General features: G+C 36.1%; 2 protein-coding genes across 5 annotated transcripts in view; one reads left to right on the plus strand and one right to left on the minus strand.

Annotated features, from left to right (window-relative positions):
- LOC131429541 (homogentisate 1,2-dioxygenase) lies at positions 1 to 17,004 on the plus strand. Its single transcript, XM_058593730.1, has 4 exons — positions 1 to 157; positions 7,554 to 8,010; positions 8,074 to 8,607; positions 16,212 to 17,004. The coding sequence occupies exons 1-4, from the start codon at positions 143 to 145 to the stop codon at positions 16,514 to 16,516; spliced, it is 1,311 nt and encodes a 436-aa protein (XP_058449713.1). The 5' UTR covers positions 1 to 142; the 3' UTR covers positions 16,517 to 17,004.
- The window catches only part of LOC131429540 (zinc finger-containing ubiquitin peptidase 1-like), a 23,024-nt gene continuing 16,308 nt past the window's right edge, over positions 16,581 to 23,296 (minus strand). For all 4 annotated transcript variants that reach the window (XM_058593725.1, XM_058593727.1, XM_058593726.1 and 1 more), the window contains one exon: positions 16,581 to 18,690. In XM_058593725.1, coding sequence (XP_058449708.1) covers positions 18,646 to 18,690 — 45 coding nt within the window. In that variant the 3' untranslated portion in view covers positions 16,581 to 18,645. The remainder of the gene's footprint in view (positions 18,691 to 23,296) is intronic.

A 23,296-nucleotide genomic window follows, 5' to 3' on the forward strand; every position in this document is an offset into this window, starting at 1 on the left:
TTCGGTTGATTAGTGTTGCGCCTGTCCAAGACAAGATCAGTAACGTTCTAGCGATCAAACTGAGAACAGTTCGGAATTCGGAAAGATTGTGACTAATTCTTCGGTAATCAATTGTCTGTGGCTATCACAGTGATAAGAAAGGATGCCGGAGTATAAGGTGAGTAACTATGAGAAGTGCCATTTTTTAACACTTTGAGCGTGAAGCTCAAAGTTGCCGGAATGCCGAACGAACAGTTTTATAATTGAAGTATTAGAAGTGGATAAAAATTTATATTTTTCTGGTGCTTAGCACTGTTGAAAATTTAGTCAATGTTACATTCAATATGAGATTTTCTTAATAAATTGCCAAAAGTTTCCAGAACCAGGATCGCATATTTAAGAAAGTTTTGTCTGATGTGACAAAAGACGCATCATTTTGTGTGCAAGGAACAATGGTGCAAGTTATTTCCCAAGAATATTGTGGTAAAGTCCGATATTCTCTTTGTTTGATTCTTCGTAGCTTAAGACGGAATATTCCAATACAGTGGTGACCAGGTAACTTTATTTTGTGAGAAATTGTGTTCAAAATTCTTAGTTTGTGTATGCTATGAAACACAATATAACTTGGGTCATATTAACGATAAGGTCAAGGAACATGGTCAGCACATTAATCAGTAAACCAGTAAAACATCCGAGCCAGCATGACTTTAATTCCGTCATAATTTAGAGTTATTAGCTCTAATCTGCACATTCTCCGTTTGGTGAATTTTCAATGGTGCTGCCATTCCACTCAGCCAAAACAATGCGCATCGCCTCTTGTCAGTTACATACACATAAAGAAATATATTTCTTCAAATTTAGAATTGCAATCTGTAGTGTAGACTAGTAACATGAAAATCAAAGAAACTTATGCGCTTTTAGTCGCAGCTTGACACTTTATATTGAAGCCGGAAAATTAATTGAGAAATTATTTCATATCTGAATTGTTCTCGGAACCAGATTTAAGCCAACCTGGAAATACAAATGCGAAGAAAAAGCCTAAGGAAAAGCCAATTTCATAAATTCATAAAACATCGAAATCTAGTGCCATCACGGAAAACATACTTTTTCTTATTTTCTAAGCCGCAGAGAGTCGTCTTAAATTTTTTTTCCAGATAACACTATATTTTGACGTTTTGTGCATTTCTAAGACGAAAAAAGCAAACCGGATAACTTTGAAAATTCGAATTATAAAATTCACGTTATTAAAAATTCACCTAAAAACAACCGCATAACTTTGAAAATTATATGACACTCGAATAAAATAAATACGATTTCACGGATTCATAAATAAGATCTCATGGATAGTTTTTACTAATGGTATTAAACTGAGTTGGCATTTGCGAAAAATTGAAAACTGAATACATTCCCTGTCATGTTTTTCTTCGATTGTATTTTTAAAATGTGGATGAGGTTCAAACTGGACGAACAAAATCTTACTACTGATGTACCCTATTTTTTTATTACTCGGGATATACGTGCCGGGCAAGACAAGTTTCTGTTTTTTTTAATCCGAGTAATTTCGAGGAATAATGCAAAAAATTCGTTTGGAATCGGATTTCTTTTATTTTGCATGATTTCGTATAATAACAGATTTCTTACGCGGTTTTCTCTTTCATTAGTTATTGTTTTTTCCAATCCGAGGAATTTAGAGGAATCCTGAAAATAAATTCGTTTGAAATCGGATTTGTTTTATTTTGCACGATTTCTTAAAATAACAGATTTCTTATGCGGTTTATTCCTTCACTGTTTGATTACCAATGCTTGATATCATGAAGTATCAAAGTAATAAATTTTGTTGCAGTGACTTGAATGTAACAAAAACTGTGGATGATTTATCTGCAATAAGAATAAGCTGAGGCAACGACATATGTCAAAATGTGTGTCTAAGGATTCCATTCAATTGGGTTGTTTTCACTGCACTAGCAGTTCTGCTAACTAAAGGACGAACACGACATTATTACCATACGTCGAAGAAGACCTCCAATAAATGTCAGGACAGAAATTTTACACCGGGAAAGATAAGTTCAGAGTGGATGATCGTTTCGAGAGAATTAAAATTGTTGTAATTCGCAGCGAAACAGCTAACATAACAGGTTACGTATATCTGCACCTGTGGAAAGAGAAATGAAATTATCGTCCCAATCTGTGGCGAAATTTTCAATACATGCATCTTACCTCGTCTTTGGCCGTTACTTTTTTGTGCTGCATAGTGGGAAACCTACAATTGGTCGAATTCGGCTTCATGCCACAATTCTGAAAGTGTGCTGGAATGTTATGAGACTGATGTTCCCAAGGCCATAAATCAATGGTACATTTTTTAATTACGACTAACGGGAACCTATTGGGCCATGATGAAACGTGAACTCAAGAAGATTACGAAGAAAAGAACGAATGCAAGTGAACGGCAAATAATTCATTCTAACTGAGTTTATTACATATATAAAATGGCCCTGCAAATCCCTGAGTTTTATCCGATAAGTTTACTGTAAAGAAATTCAAAGAATTGGGGTTTCATGTTTTCATAGTTTTTGAGCGGACAAATTAATCCAAATTGACGCTTGGTAACTGAACGCAATATAAGCAATAATGTATAAAACAAATCGATCCTCGGCAAAGTTTTCCAAATATTTTTTATTTATAAAAAAGGTAATAACCCAACTAATTAAAAGTTCGGACAAAAAGGATTTATTTGACTTAAGCAGCTTACGGAGTTCATGATTAGTATTCTAAACAGCCCGTTTGTTAAATATTTATCCACATTTTGAAGTTCGCACGACGCAACCGAACAAACTTCTAATCAACTTCTAGAATACATCGCTTAGCTTCTATACTGCGAGAAAGTTCATACCGAACACGTTTTGTACTTTCAAATTGCCAAAAGTACAACGTGTACACTCTTAGAAAAAATGAAACTTACATTTGACATAAATTAAAGCATGCCGTAATTTCTTGGGTGATGACAAAGTATTACATCTTTTAATATGTGAAAAGAAATATTGTTAATGATATATTTAATTTTTAGTTGCTTTGAGATGTAAATTGAAGTAAATTGCGACGCTTCTTTAATGTGCATCTATTGAGACCTAAATTTACACGATTGTTTCTAAGTGTGTATTCTTAAGCTCACGCGTAGCGAGCTCTGTACATCTCAGCTGTCAAAAAATAACCACGGGTTTTCTTAAGCAGCTAGAAACTTCCGCGCGTACTTTCAAGTAACAAGAAGTGCATGTTTTCAGTTAATATAGAACTTTGGTTTGTTTTGTTTAAAATATACTATAGCTATACAGCAAAAAATATTAAACTCACATGTGACGCAGATCAACATAAGTTGCAAACTATAAACACGTAATTCGTACATAACTGGATGTTAAAGGAATGATTCAAATATGATACAAAAAAAAATTACAAGATTCAACACATGGAAACAGATACCAGAATGTAAGAACAATGTCAATAGAATCAACTGTAAAAATTAGTTATTTTTGGCGTGAATACGTCTTACTTTACTATGGAGCGCCTTTCCAAAATTCACCCTGTGGAAGAATATTTCGAAATGTTCTAAACGTTACAACATAATTCTTTCTTCATGCCATCAGAAATATGATCAGCAATTTATGATTTAATTTTCAGTGGTGTGAGATAGTCAGAAATAACTCAAAAACTTAGTTTTCTCAAACATTTTAGAACAATAAGGAAACATCACGCTTGCCCACCTTTTTCGCACTTGGACGATGGTTTTGAGGCAGTCTCAGTTGCTCTCAATCAGCAGCAGAAAATACAGACCTGCGTGGTGTAAAGCCTCATTCGGAGTGGATTCTGGAACTGAATAATTAAACTAAATTTTTAGACTTAAATCAGAACCTGGAATTCCAAACTTTAAATTAAGTTAGGAATTCCAGGTTCTCATTTCAGTCTGAAAAATGCTTAGAATTTAGTTTCAGAAATCAGTTCCATAGTTTAGTTTCAGATTACAGATTCAAAAGTTTCTAGATTCTGGAACAAATTTTTCCAACAAAATTTCAGATCTGAACTCCGAGTCAGTGTTTTGGAACACACTCAAAATAATAATCATATTATAGTTACGTGAAAAGTTATGTGAATATTTTCCACCCTACTTTTCACGTAGGTTTTAATGGACTGGCATTTAAAAGCTGTTTAATGCATAATCCAGTAAAAGTTACGTGTTTCATAGGTAAAATGTAATGTATTGTTCATATCACATTTACCTATCAGTTCATATCAAATTTGGATACCAGGGAATTACTATTTTATATATTGGTTGAAGTCATAAGGGAGATTTCAGATTTTTATACAAATCTATGAAATGAAAATGCCATGAAATATAAAACATTTATTTCAGAAAATTATCATATAATTCCAATGGCTTATAAAGCAACTAATAACGTCGTGGTATCTCAAATCGACAAGCCTTCAGAAATCGTTTTTGTTGTCACTGCCATCCAACCGAAGCCGAAGTCGAGATCCAAGAACTGACACAACACTATATCGATGCAGGTTGAAGTCGCATTACATGGTTCCAGTGTCTCTAGCTTCATACCGACGGCCTGTTTGAAGCATTCGGCAGGAGCGGGTAAACTTCCGGACTCACGCAGGCACTCGGTCCAGTTGAACACATGGAAACTTTCAAACTGAATAGTCCGGTCGATGGAGTAAAAAATTATAATTAAATAACTTTTCTGGCAAATATTTACACTACTTACACTTCGAGGGCCACTGCTCGCAATTTTCAAATCGATTTTTTCACACTGGAAATTCACGTAGATTGTTTGACGTTTGGTCAATTCACGTAAACCTTATGTGATGACTCTATACGTTTTAGGGGATGTTCATATAACATTCATTTTCGTCACGTAAAATATTCAATTTGACATTTGAAACCATTTTACGTGATATTTCAAGTGAATCGAACGTGAATTTTTATTTGAGTGCAGGCTTCTGAATCATAATTTATTTTTTGAACTCATAGAATTAAGTTTCATTTCCAAAGTGCATGTTCAGAATTCATATCCTGCATCCTGGAACTGAATCCCTAATTTGGATTCTGAAAGGAGATTGAATTTAGGATCTGAGTTCAGATCCTAAATTCAGTTCGGAATTCAAGCTCAGAATTCAGTTCAAGAATTAAATTTGGACCTGGATACTATCATTTTATTTATTTATTTATTTACTTGGAGCAGGGAAAATCCCGATGGAGATGAAATTTAGCAATCTCTCTCTCCAGCAGGCATATCATTTGTATCATTTGATACATTTAGGCCTAACACTACAATTAAAACTAACAGTTAAAACTAAATTTTTAACACTATAACTAGTTGACACCAAGCATAACAGTATTAGTACTCTTACTTAGAAGGTGAGAGAGAGGAGAAAATTGATTAGGTAAATTGGAAATAAGGGTTGGTGGAGGGGGTGCTAAACGAGCGAAAACGAACGACGGGGTTGGAATCAGCATGTAGATCTAATTAGTTAACAAAATGATGGTGGAAGACAGAAAAAAACGACGAGGTTAGAATCGGCATGTAGATCTAATTAGTGATAAAAATGGATGGTGGAAGACAGAAAAAAGAGGAAATAACGACCAGGTTAATTTAGGCGAGCGAATCTAGTTAGTTTCAAATGAAGATGTAGGAGAGACGGAATGGGGGTTGAATGAAAATAAAATATTAACGGTTCCAGACAAATCCTAATCTGACAGGTGACTATGAAACAATCGTTTAATCATGTTTCGAGATAAATGAAAGTCGAAGACATTGGAACAGTTGTTGAAAAGTATACTATAGAGTAGATACTGAAACTGAGTTAAGATCATGAAATTCTACAAACAAAAAATCATGGAAACAATTCTTGATCTGGATTTCGAACCTGAACTTTGCAACTGAATTTGAAACCAGTCCCAGGTTTCGAATTAAGTTCTTGAATTCAGTTTCAGTTTCTGCATGTTTAAAATTTAGGCCCTGATATAAGATAATTAAAAGGCGAATCACTATTTTTACCTGGAGCTGTTAGCGGAATATATTCAATAGTTGCACTATTTATGTACCATTTAATTCCACTATTTCAACCGATACACTGAAGGAGGATGTGAATAACATTCCGAAATACGCGTATTTCGTATTGTAACGTTTGTTATGCTTCATTAAAGTATAGTGACTTTGTGAAAGTGTAATAACGTGACAGTGAAATAGTGGAATTAAATGGTACAGAAATGGTGAATACTAGTAGCACTCAAATATTCTCAAGATAGTTTCTAGAAGGAACTATTCGAACACTAAATAAGTCGTACTTTAGTATAGATGCAATTATAATTGTGGGAGCATGCAATTATAATTGTGGGAGTATATTATTATTCGGAAACGTGTAGAAGCATGTCTATTTTATTAGTATTCACGTCCTCCAGTTATGTCTCTGACATAACCCACCTGCCTTTTTAACGCAGGAATATGTCGGTATCAGATAACGTAAATTCATACGATTAACCCAGTTTCCACCCTAAAGACTGTCAAACCGTTTGTTTAAAATCAGTTTCAAACCTAGTTTCAACGTCATTGAATTGAAATTCAAGTCAGTAAGAATCATGTTTGCTCACATCCCCGTTTGCAAAGTGCGAACCTAACTCGGTCGCTCAAAGAGAGTTTGTCTACACGGAGCAAAAAAGTTCTCTTTTTGCACAAACATACCAACTATCAAAAGAGCGAACGAACGGCTCTGGAGAATTAGTTCTTTCAACAGAACTCTGCAGTACTGAACGGTTCTTCAAAATGAACTGTTTTGCTCATCTCTAATCTGAATACCAATGCACACGCCAAGTGCCGGCAAGTGCGAATAGACCTTAAGGCCCAGTTTCGTGACAGGTGTTTGTTTGATGAAACAATTTTGGATCAGTTTTAGTTTCATCTAGCGAAAATGACATAAGTGTGTAGGTAAATATGAGTTATGAAAACCTATATGGATGGAAGCCTTGACGTGTGAACAAATAAGAATGTATGTTTATCATATCCCATGTTTACATTACAAAATTCGCATTCAGAATAAATCCTATTCCAAGCAAACGGAGTTGTTTGGTAAACTTTAAGAAATTTATTGCCTAGTACCCAGTGCTGTCAACTGTTTTTTCCAAAAATCAGGATTTGGCGGAAAAATATATCTGTACAATATCTTTCTCGAAAAATCAAACATCGATTTTGTGCGGAAACTGATTTTGCTACAAAAAAAAAAGAAAAAAAAAGGTCGCTCGACCTGGTTTACCCCTATGGAATCCAACACAAAAACTGAAAATCGGTATTTATTTGTATGAAAAATGAAATATCGGTATTTTGAGAGAGCATATCTGTATTCCTGTTTCGAGTCCAAAAATCGGTACCGAGAAATCGATTCTCCATCCATCACCTTCAAATCTTGTAACCATACAGAAAAAGAGAGATTGATAATGACGAGAATGAGTCACTTGATTAGCTTGATTATTGTCACTTGATTAGCTAGATAGTTCATATTTTCCTCATTCCTTGCAACAGTACCTTTCCGGATTCGGTTCCCACTTTTCTTCGGAGGACCCTCGCTGCCCCAACTCTCTTCCCGAAGGCCAAAATTCACCCCAAAAATGTGCCTATGGGCTCTACGCTGAACAACTTTCCGGCAGTGCATTTACTGCTCCCCGAATCGAGAACACTCGCAGTTGGCTGTACAGGATTCGTCCATCGGTCATCCATCAACCTTTCGAAAGCTACAATGTGGCTCCATTTCTCACTGGAAACTGGGATGAACAGCATCCTAACCCAAATCAAATGCGTTGGAATCCGTTTGATGTTCCTGCAGACACCAACGAGAAAGTGGATTTCGTAGCGGGACTGCATACCGTTTGTGGTGCTGGAGATGTTCGTAGTCGACACGGTCTGGCGATCCACATGTTTTTATGCAACACGTCAATGCAGGACTCAGCATTCTACAACAGTGATGGAGACATGTTGATTGGTAATTATTTGGCAAAGTCATACATTGTTGCCATGTTCAAGAACAAAATGTTTTTTTTTTCAGTTCCTCAGAAAGGACCACTAGACATAACCACTGAGTTTGGAAAGCTATTCATTCAACCGAACGAAATTTGTGTCATTCCACAAGGAATTCGATTTAACGTATCTGTGGAAGGCCCAACGCGGGGCTACATCTTGGAAGTTTACGATGGACACTTCAAGTTGCCTGATCTGGGTCCAATTGGAGCAAACGGACTTGCCAATCAGCGAGACTTCCTCTCACCGACAGCTTGGTATGAAGATCGTGCCGTCAGTGGATTCAAGATAGTATCCAAATACCAAGGAGCTTTGTTTGTGGCCACTCAAAACCATTCGCCGTTTGATGTAGTAGCGTGGCATGGCAATTACGTACCGTACAAATATGATCTAGCCAAGTTTATGGTCATCAACTCGGTTAGTTTTGATCACTGCGATCCGAGCATTTTCACTGTGCTGACTTGTCCCAGTACTCGTTACGGAACAGCGATTGCCGATTTTGTCATTTTTCCACCCAGATGGTCCGTCCAGGAACATACATTCAGACCACCGTACTATCATCGTGAGTATGCTTGTCAATATGATACAATCAGTGTTGGAAAAATATCAAGTAATCAAATGTCATCGCTCAAAGAAAAAGTAAGATTTTCAACATCGATCATCACTATCCATAAATTCAACGACAATTATAGTCACTCGAAGAGAGTATGGGCAAAATCTCTTTCCTATCAAATTCACTATAGAGATGTTCCATAAACGCACACGTGATTACTTTACTACTATGGGGCGCCTTTCCAAAATGTGCCCTCAACAAAAATGGGTAGAACTCAATCGCGAATATCTCTGTTTAACGCAGCAACATAATGTTTTCTCTATATTATCGGAATAATATGGTCAGCAATTTTTGATAAAATTTTTAGTAGTTTGAGATATACACAACTAACTCAAAATTGAAGTTTTGTAAAATGTTTGTATGAACGAACATTAAGGTGAAATTCAGTGCCAAAATAAGGCGCGCAAAGTTCCAACTACATGAATTGAACAAACCGGAATATTTTTAGTGGTTGAGGTACAATGGGCTTACAACATGTTTTGTTTTCGCTAGTAGAACAAACACTAACTACGTACGCTTGTAAACGTTTAATTAAGGCGACCAATTGAGACATTCAATTTAAATAAAAATGCTCTTAGAATTAATTTTCTCTTCTATTGCGAAATTGTTCGTTCTTTGTTACACATTAAAATCTTTGGTATTATGACAGTACATGACCATTATTGTTCTATTGTATCATTTTATAAAAGAACTGAATAATATTCAACCAAGATCTTTTTTATATGGAATTACAACTGGCTTGTAAGATGTCCACTGAAAATGTAGTTTGTGAAGTGCATATCATATCAATATATAAGTGAATAACACTTTACCATTTCCCATAAAGTTTTGAAGAAATTATAGAGACTTTTTGCCCACGCTTGGCGAGTACTTACCTTACCTAACACAGACCCTGTCAGCTTGGAGCGAAGTCAATCTTCAGTTCAGCAACGCCATCGCACGGCATCACATTCAACATATCATGTCAATTGTATGGGTGCGCAACCCTGCTATTTTGGCGCGCACGAATTTGACATTTTTCTCCCCTACTTCTATGTATAAGATTCGATGCGGGCTCACCTGGGGGCGACATGCTCGCAAAAAAGGATGTTGCCAATGATTTGTTCGGGAAATGTGAGAGCTGGATATCTTGTTAATATGATGTCTTTGCCTAACAGCTATAGGCCTGGGGTGTCCTTTGCTGTATCAAGCATACGTCTCCACATAACTCGGTCCATGGCTGCTCGTCGCCAGCCACTCAAGGCACGGAAGCTTCTGAGATCACCCTCCACTTGATCGATCCACCTTGCTCGCTGCGCTCCTCTTCTTCTTGTGTCAGTCGGATTAATTTCAAGAACCATTTTCACTGGGCTGTCGTCCGACATCCTTATGACATGCCCAGCCCATCGTAAACGTCCGATTTTAGCTGTCCGTACGATAGGTGGTTCTCCTAGCAGCTGTTGCAATTCGTGATTCATATGCCGTCTCCACGTTCCGTCTTCCATCTGCACTCCGCCATAGATGGTCCTCAGTACCTTCCTTTCGAAAACACTGAGGGCGCGTTGGTCCTCTGCCAACATAGTCCAGGTCTCGTGGCCATAGAGAACAACCGGTCTAATGAGCGTTTTGTAGATGGTCAATTTCGTGCGGTGGCGTACTTTTCTCGATCGGAGGGTTTTTCTGAGTCCAAAGTACGCACGATTCCCTGCCAAAATACGTCTATGAATTTCTCTGCTGGTGTCATTATCGGCGGTCACCAGTGAGCCCAAATACACGAACTCGTCAACCACCTCGATATCGTCACAGTCTATCAATATTCGTGGTGGAAGGCGTAGTGTTTCTTCTCTAGAGCCTCTTCCTCTCATGTATTTTGTTTTCGACGTATTTATGGCCAGTCCGATACGCCTAGCTTCAACTTTCAGTCCGATGTAGGTTTCCGTCATCTTTTCAAGGTTACGTGTCACAATATCAATATCATCAGCGAAGCCAAAAAGTTGTACGAACTTTCGGAAGATCGTGCCACTCGTGTCGATCCTCGATCTTCGAATCACACCTTCCAGGGCAATATTGAACAAGATACAAGAAAGTCCATCACCTTGACGTAGCCCTCTCCGAGATTCGAAGGGACTCGAGAGCGTCCCAGATACTCGAACGTAGCACATCACTCTATCCATCGTTACTTTAACCAATCGCGTCAGTTTATCCGGGAAACCGTATACGCTTGGCGAGTGGATATCAATAATTCTTAAGTTCGGTTATTCTTTCAAATCGATATACAAGTTGTATTTTTTAGACGGGCTTGAAAAGTAAGTTATTGAAATTAATGTTATAGTAATTCTCAGCTTAAATCTAGAAATCCTAGTTCACTAAAACGTTGCAAGTGACACATTGAAAGTTTTCAAAATTCAGATAACCAATCAACTAGTACGTGCAATCATCGATATTCGGATGTCAGTTTTATTCGTATTAACGTCATTCAGTTATATTTCTAAGATTACCCTCTCGCCTTCTTAGCTTGTCACATCTGTCATTGATATTCTATCAAATTTTAAGCTTAAAATCTGGACATTTGTAAAAGTTATGTCTGCAATTTTGAGTTTGTGAATGATGATGAGAGAAGCGGTAGGCCATCGACATCGAAAACCGACGAAAACATCAACAAAATCAAAGAATGGATGACCGTAGACCGCAAATTGACTTTTAGAGATACGTCAGAGTATCGTGTATCTTGCACCATGATAACGCACCGTCACACAGTAGTGCCATCGTTATCCGTGAACATTTGACTAAAAACGAACCGAATACCATTCAGAAACCAACGAATTCACCTGATTTGGCTCCCTGCGACTGTTTCCTATTCGGTCCACTCAAAAAACCGTTTAACATACGTTTCATCCAAAGGCTCAAAGAATATTTACATCATTTGAAATATCTCTGATTAGTCTGAGTTAAAACAAACCTTAAATGCGCAAAGAGCACAATCTAGGTTATTTCTATACAATCATGGGGAATTGGAGAGTTTATATCGGGAAAAGAGTGATTAATTTTTGTTTTGAAACTTTTCATCAATTTAATGTTTCATCTTGGGTACTACAATTTGCTCTTCGTTCCTCATAAAGAAAGATTTTAGAATCACTATGACTTTTGAACGGAGATACCGTTCGAATCAGTTCGTCGAGATCGCAGAATTTCTGTGTGATTAACAGTTTTGGGTGCTCGCTATTCTCGGAGATGGCACAACAAATTTTTACAATGAAAATGATTCAAATGCAAGGTCTGACATGCGTGAATTAAAAAAAAATATGTACCAGCTTTTCTAGGAACTGGCCAAGCCAATTTTCACAAACTCAGATTCAAACAAAAGGTCTTAAAATCCCATAGAAAATTGAAGAGTTTTTTATTAGATTTTCTTCCGGTTCCGGAATTGCAGGGTAATTAGTGCAAAAATTCCAAATGCAAGTTTCTTTTCTTAAGTGACCATGCAAAGATGAGCGAATGCTTTGAAATTTGTTGGAAAGGTCTCTAGTTTACTGATGCAATTAGTTGAAGATCAAATGATCTCATTTATGTTCTGCCGGTCATCAATTCCCAATTCAGGAAGCCGACTTTTGGTTCCGTGTTTAAAAATTCAAACCTCCTTTTATGCCCCGTTTACACTTCTGCTGGCTGCCAGCATGCTGGTGTCAGTGTACTGCCCTCTTAGGAAAAAAACGTTCAACGGTGGTCCTTCGTTGATCTAATACTTTGGATCATTGGACCACAGTTGAACGTTTTTTCCTAAAAGGGCAGTACACTGACACCAGCATGCTGGCAGCCAGCAGAAGTGTAAACGGGGCATTAAAGTGACGAATCAAAAGACATAAAAGCCATTCTACAAGGTCTAAAATTCTAAATTTTGTTAGTTTATGGCCAATCGTATAGATTTTGGGCATATCGGGGTCCAGTTTCCGACTCCGGAAGTACCGAAAATAGTGATCATATGTTCCAATACGAAACTCACTTCGACATTTCATGAATGACTAAACCGATTTTCATAAACTTAGATTTAGATGAAAGGTCTTAAAGTTCTGTAGGTGGCTGCTAAATTGTATCCGGTTCCGGTATTTTGTTAAAGTGTTAAAATTCAAACCATCGTTTAAAGTGAGGATGCAATTGCATTTCATTGATTTTTCATATTAACAATAACGAGAAACACATCATTACATTACTAAGTGTAATAAAACAGGTTTTCAGCTAAACTTAACTTACAGGGTAAAGTAAATCTTTTTGCTAGTAAGATCCAGTGTCAAAGCTCTGGGAGTTTTACACGATGAACAGTAGACATTCAAATAACACATCCACTACATTTTTTGTTAAGTTCTTAAATATAAGAGATTCCTAATGTACGGCTCTGAAATATTGTTCTGTGGCTCGGAATCCTCGATGTGAATCTTTGTGATCGTTTTGTTTTTCAACGATTATCTTGGATCATCAATCTCTAACTACCGAACTACTAAAGTCGCGAGATATTAATTGTTCTTATCATATTCACAAAATATTAGAAATTATCACTAACACAATGTCTCTAATGAATGCCATGAACCAAACGAAAGCTACTTAATTTGGTCTGGTTTTTAATAAATAATAAAATATTAAATAGTGGATTGAAAAAAAAGGCGGCTGGTTAATGTCAGAGACATAACTGGAGGACGTGAAAACCAATAAAACTGACATGCTTCTTACACATTTCCGAATATCAATGTGAATTTTGCAACTTTTACTGCTTCGCTTCCAGAATTATAATTGCATCTATACGAAGTATGACTTACTGACGGCAAACACATTCTACCCCACAGATAACACAGAACAAATGAGTGGAAAACAATACAACAAACAATGGTATAATTAGAGTTAAAATAGTTCCATGGGAATATTTGAGTACTACTAATATTCGTCATTCGTTTATCTACACCAGAACCTGAATTCTGGACATTCAGGACCTGGAACTGAATTCGGAATTTTGGACTGGCTTCGAGTTTAGTTGTAGGTTCAGGTTCGAAATCCAGATCAAGAATTCATTCAATTTTTTTTTGTGGAATCCAAATTTAATTCTTCAAAATAATATTATTGTTCAGGAACCAGTTCCAAAATACTGGCTCGGAGTTCGGATCTGAAATTTTGTTCCAGAATCTAGATCTAAAATTCATATCTTCAATATTGTTCAAGAACACTAAAATCCAACAATATCTTCAATATTGTTGAATTCAACTGAAGTTTAATTACTAAATCACAACTTTTTAAACGAATTACGATATTCCGAATAATGTCAAGAAACCAGTTCCAAAAATCTAGAATTAAAATACAATTCCAGAGTTTTAGTTTAATCTTTTGAATCTGTATTCTGCAACTAATTTCTAAACCTTATATTAAGTTCGGAATTCCAGGTTCTGATTTCAGTCAAAAATGCAGTTCCAAAATCCAATCCAAATGAGGTTTTACACCAAGGAGGTCTGTTTTTGCTACTTGGTTTCGCTGATGATATTGATGTTATAGCACGCAACTTTGAGAAGATGGAAGATACGTACATCGGACTAAAAGCTGAGGCCAAGCGGATCGGACTAGACATCAATATGTCAAAGACAAAGTACATGAAAGGCAGGGGCTCGAGAGAAGATAATGGCAGCCACCCATCACGAGTTCTGATTGGTGGTGATGAAATCGAAATGGTCGCCGACTTCGTGTACTTAGGCTCACTGGTGACTGCCGATAATGACACTAGCAGAGAAATTCAGAGACGTATATTGTCAGGAAATCGTGCTTACTTTGGACTGCGCAGGACGCTTCGATCGAGCAAAATTCGCCGCCGTACGAAGTTAACTATATACAAAACGCTGATTAGGCCGGTTATCCTCTACGGGCACGAGTCCTGGACAATGCTTGCGGAGGATCAACGCGCAATAGGTGTTTTTGAACGGAAGGTGTTGCGAACCATCTTCGGCGGAGTGCGGATGGAAGACGGTACGTGGAGAAGGCGAATGAACCATGAACTGCACCAGTTGCTGGGAGGACCAACCCTCGTCCAAACGGCCAAGGTCGGGCGGTTACGGTGGGCCGGGCATGTTGTTAGAATGTCGGAGAACAACCCGGTTAAAATGATCCTCGACAATGATCCGACCGGTATAAGAAGAAGAGGCGCACAGCGGGCAAGATGGATCGATCAAATTCAGGACGACCTGCGGACCCTTCGCAGCTACCGAGGCTGGCGGCGAACAGCAATGAACCGAGTTGAATGGAGACGCCTCCTGTATACAGCAGAGACCCGCGTGGTCTACGACTGAAAGAGTAAGAGTAAGGTCTGTTTTTGCTGCTGCTCGTTGAAGGCGATCGAGACTACACTGAGGTCTCTTTTTACGCGAAGGATACGTACCGTGTAAAAAATTCTTTCAAATAGTACCGGGAGAGGTACTATCGGTGATGAAGGCACAATATAAATAGAAATATTTGGTGCATTTCGTCCAAAATATACCTTCGTTTCAGTTTTTAGAGGATTGTTATTGATCATATAATTATTTGTATATATTGTATTGTAAGCTGCAATAAACAGCTTCATTTGTCGATGGCTTTCTTTCAGCCTACCTGTATTCGATTCCCAACCCCGCACACAAGGTCAAAAGGTTTTTCTGGCCCGAAGTGGTGAAGGACTTTAAGATTTAAAATCTGTTTAACTTTAAGATTTAAAATCGAAGATAAAAAGATAACTTCATTTGTTTCCATTCCTCCATCGTTTTTAAGATAATGGATGACCTGTTGGTATTTGTATGATATTTGAGATATTTGTACGATTTGTTGAGAGTATCATAAGCGTATTTGATAGTGTTTCCAATGTTTAATAAGTTTTGGAGGTATTCATACTTACTTTTCTAAATTAGCGTTCTACTCCATATTCACGTGTTCGTCGAATCTTAAAGATCACTAATTTTTGTTGGCATGTTTTTAATATTTCACATTTCGAAGATATAACAAAATGGATTTGATTTGCTGATGGCAAGAGATTTTCGAAAGACTCCAACTAATAATAAAATTTTGATGCTCGAGTTTATCGATTAACGATATGCTTTGGAAAAAATACTACTGTATTATCCCACCGTATGATATATCATACGTTCAAATGTTAACATTTTTTTTATTGTTCAACATATATTTTTGGAATTTCATTTCTGAAATAACTAATTTGAATCTTTGGCAATGGTTTGTCAAAAGATGGAAGTACCTATTATCAAAAGATGGAAAGTAAACATGCATTAAAATATAGGAAGTTTTGCGTATGATATATCATACGCTAGGACATAATGGATTAAGAAAACTAAATTTCTGAGTTGTTTCTGGTTATTTAACACTGTTGAAAATTCAATCATAAATTTCTGATCATATATCTGATGGCATGGAGAAAGAGTTATGTTGTAGCGTTTAGTGCAACTCGAGATATTCAGGATTAAGTTCTACCCATTCTTCCACAAAAAAGGCGCCCCATAGTAAAGTAAGACCTTCCAATAAGGGCATGTGAGTAATAAGAATTTTTCACGTATTCCCCACAGGCAACTGCATGAGCGAATTCATGGGTCTAATCTTGGGTCGGTACGAGGCGAAGGAGGGCGGCTTTCTACCGGGCGGGGCCTCGCTACATTCCATGATGACCCCACACGGACCGGATCGGCAGTGTTTCGAAGGAGCATCGAGTGCCGTTCTGAAACCGGAACGTATTGCGGATGGAACCCAGGCGTTCATGTTTGAATCGTCCCTCAGTATGGCCGTTACCAAGTGGGGCGAAGAAACGTGCCAAAAGCTGGACGCGAAGTACTACGAGTGCTGGCAATCGCTCGAAAAAAAGTTCAAGATCTAATCGGATGGGGCATTTCGGACGAAACTAAGAATACATCAGGGCCATGAATTCATAAGGACATAAATGGAATGAAATTGTTTGTCTCACTTTTATTCGTTTCTTTTGAAGCAATTTTATAAAATTTATTTTCACGGTATATCTTCTCTAGATTCGCTTTAATACTTAAAGAACTTAATTTTGTTGCATTTTACTCCTGCTTTTTTAACTTTATATTTTACGTTAAGAATACACATTCGCGGTTCGCATGCTTTTTTCGTATGTTAAGTATTCATTCAACATATCAAGAACGGTTTATTTATAATAATCCATAGTATTTTCTAATCATTTTGTTTGTTTTTTTTTCTAGTTAAGTTTAATGTCGTCATCAATATGGTGTTTATAATCACACTTTCTTAAGGTTCTGATTCTTCGTTATTATATTATACTATATCAACCATATTACACCTAGAAGTAATTTGTGAGAAAATAAAGCCTTTGTTCCGTGCTTAGTCACTTGTTTACTTTGGTTATTGAGTATGTGTCGTGTTCTAAAAACTCAAAGCGCTCGTTCTTGGGAAGGATAAGTTAACATTCGATTTGCTTGCAGTTTAGTGTATTGTGAGGTGTATGCGCGTTTTTTTGCGTGTGCACTTTGCAGTGTCCAAATTCGTCTATGTAATATACAAATTACTGCCGTAGTTCATTTAGCTATGCAATTCACATACTGTCCCGTATGCATCGTTATTTTTTTTTTACTTTTGTAAGGTATCACGTATTTTTCTCGTTTCTGGTTCCTTCTGCCAGAGTATATGAATCCGTTTCAAATGTTTATAGAAAAATAAAGAGACTCCATCTTCCTGTCAAATATACACGTACTATCAGTACGTTCACTAATTTGTAGCTATGTTTGTTAGATGTGCTTGGCTGAGTGTCACGTAGTAAGCGAACATTTAAAGTAATTCACTCAAATATAAAGACTTCCATTACAATCCTGTACAATGCTATCTAGAATGGACGATCTAGTTATCAAAGCATCGCTTATGTTTTTATTTGTGAATATTTTCCCAGATATTAGAAAATAGTCCTAAAATATTCGAAACAAAATCTGACAATTGAATTAGATTCTAAAATGGTTTCAATTCTGAACATGAACCATGAAAGGCATTTAAAGTTTTCCATAGATTATGATACAGTTAGAGCATCACAAATCCACAATAAAATAATCAGCTATCATTTTCATATCAAGCAAATATGATGCGATGACTTCCTAATTAATGGTTGAGAAATTACATTACGCGCCTATAAAATTCAGTATACCTAATAATCCTCAATTCTTTTTTAGATTTCGCAGTGCTTAGGGAAAAAACCATTAACAGATCCACGAATCTTTGCACAATATTTCAATAACAAATTTGAAGCTTCCGTCTAACAAATACGATTGCTTGCCGAAACTAAAACAACACTGTTATATGAGCAATCATGAAAACGAGTATTCAAAAAAAATGTGTACTTTAGTTTTGTGCCTACGTCTAGTAATTAAAGCTATGAAATCTTGTACTAATCATTCGACTCGAACGACCAGCTAAAGCGAGATTCTAAAACTAGAAAACACATGGAGATTGTTTCCGATAACATTCAATATCTCATAGAATTATTGGCAATAATACCTATAACGAAGGCAAGCATGTTGTCTTTTAGTTTGTATTTTTCTTTTTTTGATTCAACATTGATTTGCAATCGACGTTCAGTGCTGAGCAAGGTATGTTAGTGAGCGGGAACTCAATCGTCTAGAATGTCCGAAATCTATGGAATTGACTGACGGTTTGTAGCGAGCAGCAACAGAACAGCCAACGATCTAGGGATGTTCGTTCAAGACCTCGACTGCTTTACCATTTATTTACTGTAGGGTGGATTATTGCAATATTTGTTTAGAATTAGACTAATTGAGTTCGGTGTTTGAGTGTTCTTTGGGTGATAGTGGCAATTAAAAGTTTACTTATGTGTGTTTCACGCACTGGCTTCCAAAACTTCTATTTTTTACTGTCGGTCTTCTAAGTTGGGAAAATTTTGTCTAGACTAGATAAAATTAAACACATTATTATTTATACTTGCAAAACACGTACGAATAACAGTTCGACGGTTACAGCATGTCAACGGTCTGGTGGTATTCTATGTGATCTCAAAACTTTACTCGCCTGTAAATATATGAATGAAGAATGCAATTATTATTTTTTATTAGATAGATACACATCTTTCTATCCTTCCATCAAGCTGATATCAGATTAAGACACCATTACAATTACATTTAACTCTTTTCAACTCTCTTGTGTTTACGTCACATGAATTTAAAACAACAAAACAATCAATCGGCTTCAAACAAAATGTCAAGTTCCGCATCGGAATGTAGGAGTCTGCCAGTGTTGAGAAAAATTAAAATTTCTTAAATCGTAACTGAAATTTTTTACAAATGATCTCCAGGCAAAAATTTAACGATCAGTAAACTCACTACAGAAAAGTTTAGTACTGTTTTTTTTTTTTGGCAAACACGATTCTCACTGAAACTAATCTCACATGACAAAAAATCAGTTTTGAAAAGTTCACTAGCAAACATTCTCCTAGATGATATTTTAGAAAAAAGCTCACATATTGAATATATCTGATATTATTCTCGAACAGAATATTTTTGGGAAATGAATTTTCATAGCCGTTATTATCTTATATCGCCCTTTGCAGAATACATGATGAATAAATTTGTCAATGAACAAAAACTAAACCACAGATAACAGATATACAGGTTCACATATTAACTGTGTGTAAAATTTGCTCAATCAGCGTGGCGAACACTTGCAGATGTCACCACGATCGCCACAAGGGGCCACCACGATTTGGGACCCGCTTTCGCATCAGCCACGATTGTGGGAACAACATTCACTTTAAAAAAATGGTTAAAATGACAAGTTTGTTTTGGTTTTATTCGTTTTTTCGAATTTTCGTGTGATTTATTAATAAAAAACAATCTCAAAGCATGTTGTGCAACTGATTAAAAAATATTAACAAATTTAGCTTGAATGTCATAAGCAAAAGTAACAGGAGTGCAAGATATCGCTAAACCCATTCAAACGCTGCGCATGCTGTGTGTTCGAGACATACACAATGCTGCACTCCTGTTATTTCTGTAACCCAAATTCATGCTAAATAGCATTTTATTGAGTTTAATCTAAATAGTGCAATGTAATCAACCAGTGGAAATTAAAACAGCATTTTGACGCTATAATCACTATTTGGAATATTGTTGTTCATATTGACCACCCTTCGTACATCGAAAATATCGCAGTCATTATATCTCAGTTACGGTTCAGTTCCGATTTTGTTCAGTCGATTTTTTTTTGATGAAAATATTATAATTAAATCTTGCACGAATCACTTCGGTGTCGTACTGAAGCGTAGTGGAAATTCAGCATCATAATATCATCGGAGACTCTTCTCCTTTTCGGTTATCTTTTTAGCGATATTTCTGTGAGTGAAAAATCAAATTTCGCTGATACAAAAAATCACTTGTGAACTTCGAGGTTCAGAGTTTTTTGTATGCTTGTTTCATGAATGGAAATCTTTGATGTGATTTTTTCAGTCACTGAGTTTTGAAAATCTCTTGAACTGATTTTGTCACAACGTTGTATTAGGTTTTCAAACCCTTTCCGAAACTCGAAAGAATAATTATGTTACGAAAATCTTATCTATGAATATGACGAATTTCGCGCCATCTCTCAGAAATGTTGGCAGCACCCTCTCTGATTTGAATGAAAATTTCTGGACATGTGGACATTGTGTCAAAAAGTCACTTTGCACGCATCATTTTTCAAAAATTTATCCAGTTATTTGAAAAATGCTAAACAATTTTAACCAATTTTTTTTCGAACAGCTTTTATCCAAAATTTTAATATCACAAACTATGTCTTGTCCAAACTGAGTTTTTTTTATAGTGTCTTTTTATTAAAATCTAAATTCAACTGGAAGTTATAACGATCCAAGATTCCAATGAATCTCAATTTGAGAGAAAAGTACCCTGTTGCTAGATGCACGATAGTTGCAGAAAGTATCAGTATTGACTTCAAATTTTTAAAATCGATTTTTTTCCATGTAAATTATTCGATTGGTAATTTATTTAGTATTTTCATTCGAAAATTAGACTTATTTTAAGGCCATCACCAGCACAACATTTTTTTGCAGGATTTGTCATTTTTGTACTCGAATTATTTGCAAAAAAAGGTAGAAATGTCTACACACTTAAAACCATTTCTTGAGCTCGGCATAATAAAATGCCGAAACTGATCAGCAACACGTAAATTTGCTGATTGCTCAGTAATCAATACGCATGTTTCTGAGCTTCGTTAAATGCATTCACTGATATTTCGGTAAAATGCTTCACTTTGCTGAAATTTGGCATAATTGCTTGCTGAATTTATCAGTAAACTACAGATATGCCGACATCAGCAGAGACGTTTGCCGAGATTTCGGAATATGCGCTAGCTGTTTCCGAGATTCAGCACGACAGCTGTCATTTATTGCCGCGTTACATTTTCGCTTCGCATTGTGCGATTATTTTCTAAGAAAATTCTCGAGTGAAAAAATGGATAATCTTCGAAGAAGCGTAGAACCACTTGCAAGTAAAAATATTGAATAAATATAGTGACATGTTTCGCTTTATAAAAAGCGACTTTATCAGAGCACTCGCGATTATAAGGGAAAAACACCCAACACGGGGCTCAAAGCGTTCTCGAGACAAAACTTTGAAGGGTATGCGAAAAAATAACCCAATGCATGGAATAATTCAATAGATCAAAGTAAGTTTATTTTTTGAACAATACCGTATATGCATCATTAAATATTGAACATTTTTGTAAGCCAAAAATCAATATATATTTTTATTTTCATATTTCCAGCTCGACTCGAGGTGGCCGCATCTGGAAACGCCGCTTTTTATTTATGCTACATGTTTTCAGGTAGGCTTTAAGCACTACTGGCAACAAATTTGTAAGCCTCCTTTAAGTTGTAATAAAATGAATTTTTTATCCTGAATGGCGTGTTTATAATGTTGAGAAAATACAAACAAAATTAATTGACTAGATTTTTAATTACTGATGATTCGGTAATTTATTTTTTTCATTTTTTCGTTTTATTGGATTGCCGAATATTCAGTGAACGTTTCACTGAGCAAACAGTAAATCTTATGCTGACGATTTCGGCAATATTTGACGTTTGTCAAATTTTAGGATGCCGAGACGCTCAGTAATTTTATTTTTGCCGAGATGATTGCTGATTACTCGGCTGTGCGAATCTCGGCATTTTTTTGCCGAGACTCAGCTAAAAAATTTAAGTGTGTAGTCATTTTCAAAAGATAGTCTAAAAAAAATTTGAGAAATAAAGCGAAGTGGCTTTTTGTGATAAAGTTTATATGCTGTCAACTCCTAATGATATTTTGCGCGAAACTCGTCTATTCGAATATTACACTGAAAAACAAATCGGTTTTCAAAATTTAAACTCAATTTAGGTAAGTTATTATTTTCCTTAGGAAAAAAGTTGATGATAATGACTTTCAGTTAAGTATAGTTTCCAATGTAAAAGACTGTAAAAAAATGTTTTTTTTTTTTAATTTTAAAAGTCAATTTTTTTCAGTGTAAGAATCGATATGGACGTTTTTTGTATTTTGCAAAATTTGATTTTATGAAAATCAATAGTATAATACTTTTTTGTAGGATTTGTTATTATTCGTCAACTATTTGAATAAAAATTATAAAAGTTTAACCCTACTCTAAAAGACAGTCTACATCAATTTTGAAAAAAAAAAAACAAAGTATGCAATGTGACATTTTGAGACAAAATCTACATGTCCATAAAGTTTCATTCATATGATTTAGCGCGAAATTCGTCATATTTAAATCTATTGCAAAATTAAAAAATTTCAACATAGCTGCTATAATCCACGTTACTAAGGCATCAACTTATTCCATGAATTTGTTTCTTTTAAATTACTGTCATTGAAGTGTTATAACGTGTTCTCCTCGAGATACTCGAAAGTAATCCCGAGAAAATTGTTAGCAAGAGTTTTCAGAGTTTCGACTGATATCTGAAAATAAAATTTTCTAATTTTCCTTGATTTGGCTGATCGTTCTGAAAAACATTATTTTTGAGAGAAAAAATCTCAAAATTTCCTAAGTGTCAGTGAGTTGATCTGAAAAACAAAAATCGGAATAAAGGACTATTCACACATATCCGGTCCGGTTCAGTGACGGCACGACACCGTGCACGGATACTGATATTATTCCATTCGTTTTCTATGCGCGCATTCACACCTATCCGACACCGTGCCGTTTCAGTGCAGCTCGCCGTCAGTGTAGCGTCCGTCCGACAAACTCAAATTCGTCGTCACCGATATTTTTTTATTTTCACTGAAGTCGATATGTAACTGCATTTGCTGTGCCGGAACGGAAACAGCACGGAAACAGAACGGAAGGGTTCCGACAAAAAAAGAACACTGACGGCTCACTGATGGTACTTTCAATGAACCGTCACGGAACTGAAATGTGTGAATAGTCCTTAAAAAGACAATCACAATTCGACCGTCCCACGACAAAAGGGCCTAACTGAAAATGACAATTTCTCTTTGTTTACTTTTTCTTTCACGATTTACCGAACTGATTTTATATTTGACACTTTACTTTACGCAAAACTTTTAAGGTAAAGCTACAAGCTTTCGATTTATATTAAAAACTTTAGAGAATTTGCAACAATGGCGCCGTAATA

The sequence above is a fragment of the Malaya genurostris genome, chromosome 2, assembly GCF_030247185.1.
Source record: "Malaya genurostris strain Urasoe2022 chromosome 2, Malgen_1.1, whole genome shotgun sequence".
Classification (NCBI taxonomy): domain Eukaryota; kingdom Metazoa; phylum Arthropoda; class Insecta; order Diptera; family Culicidae; genus Malaya; species Malaya genurostris.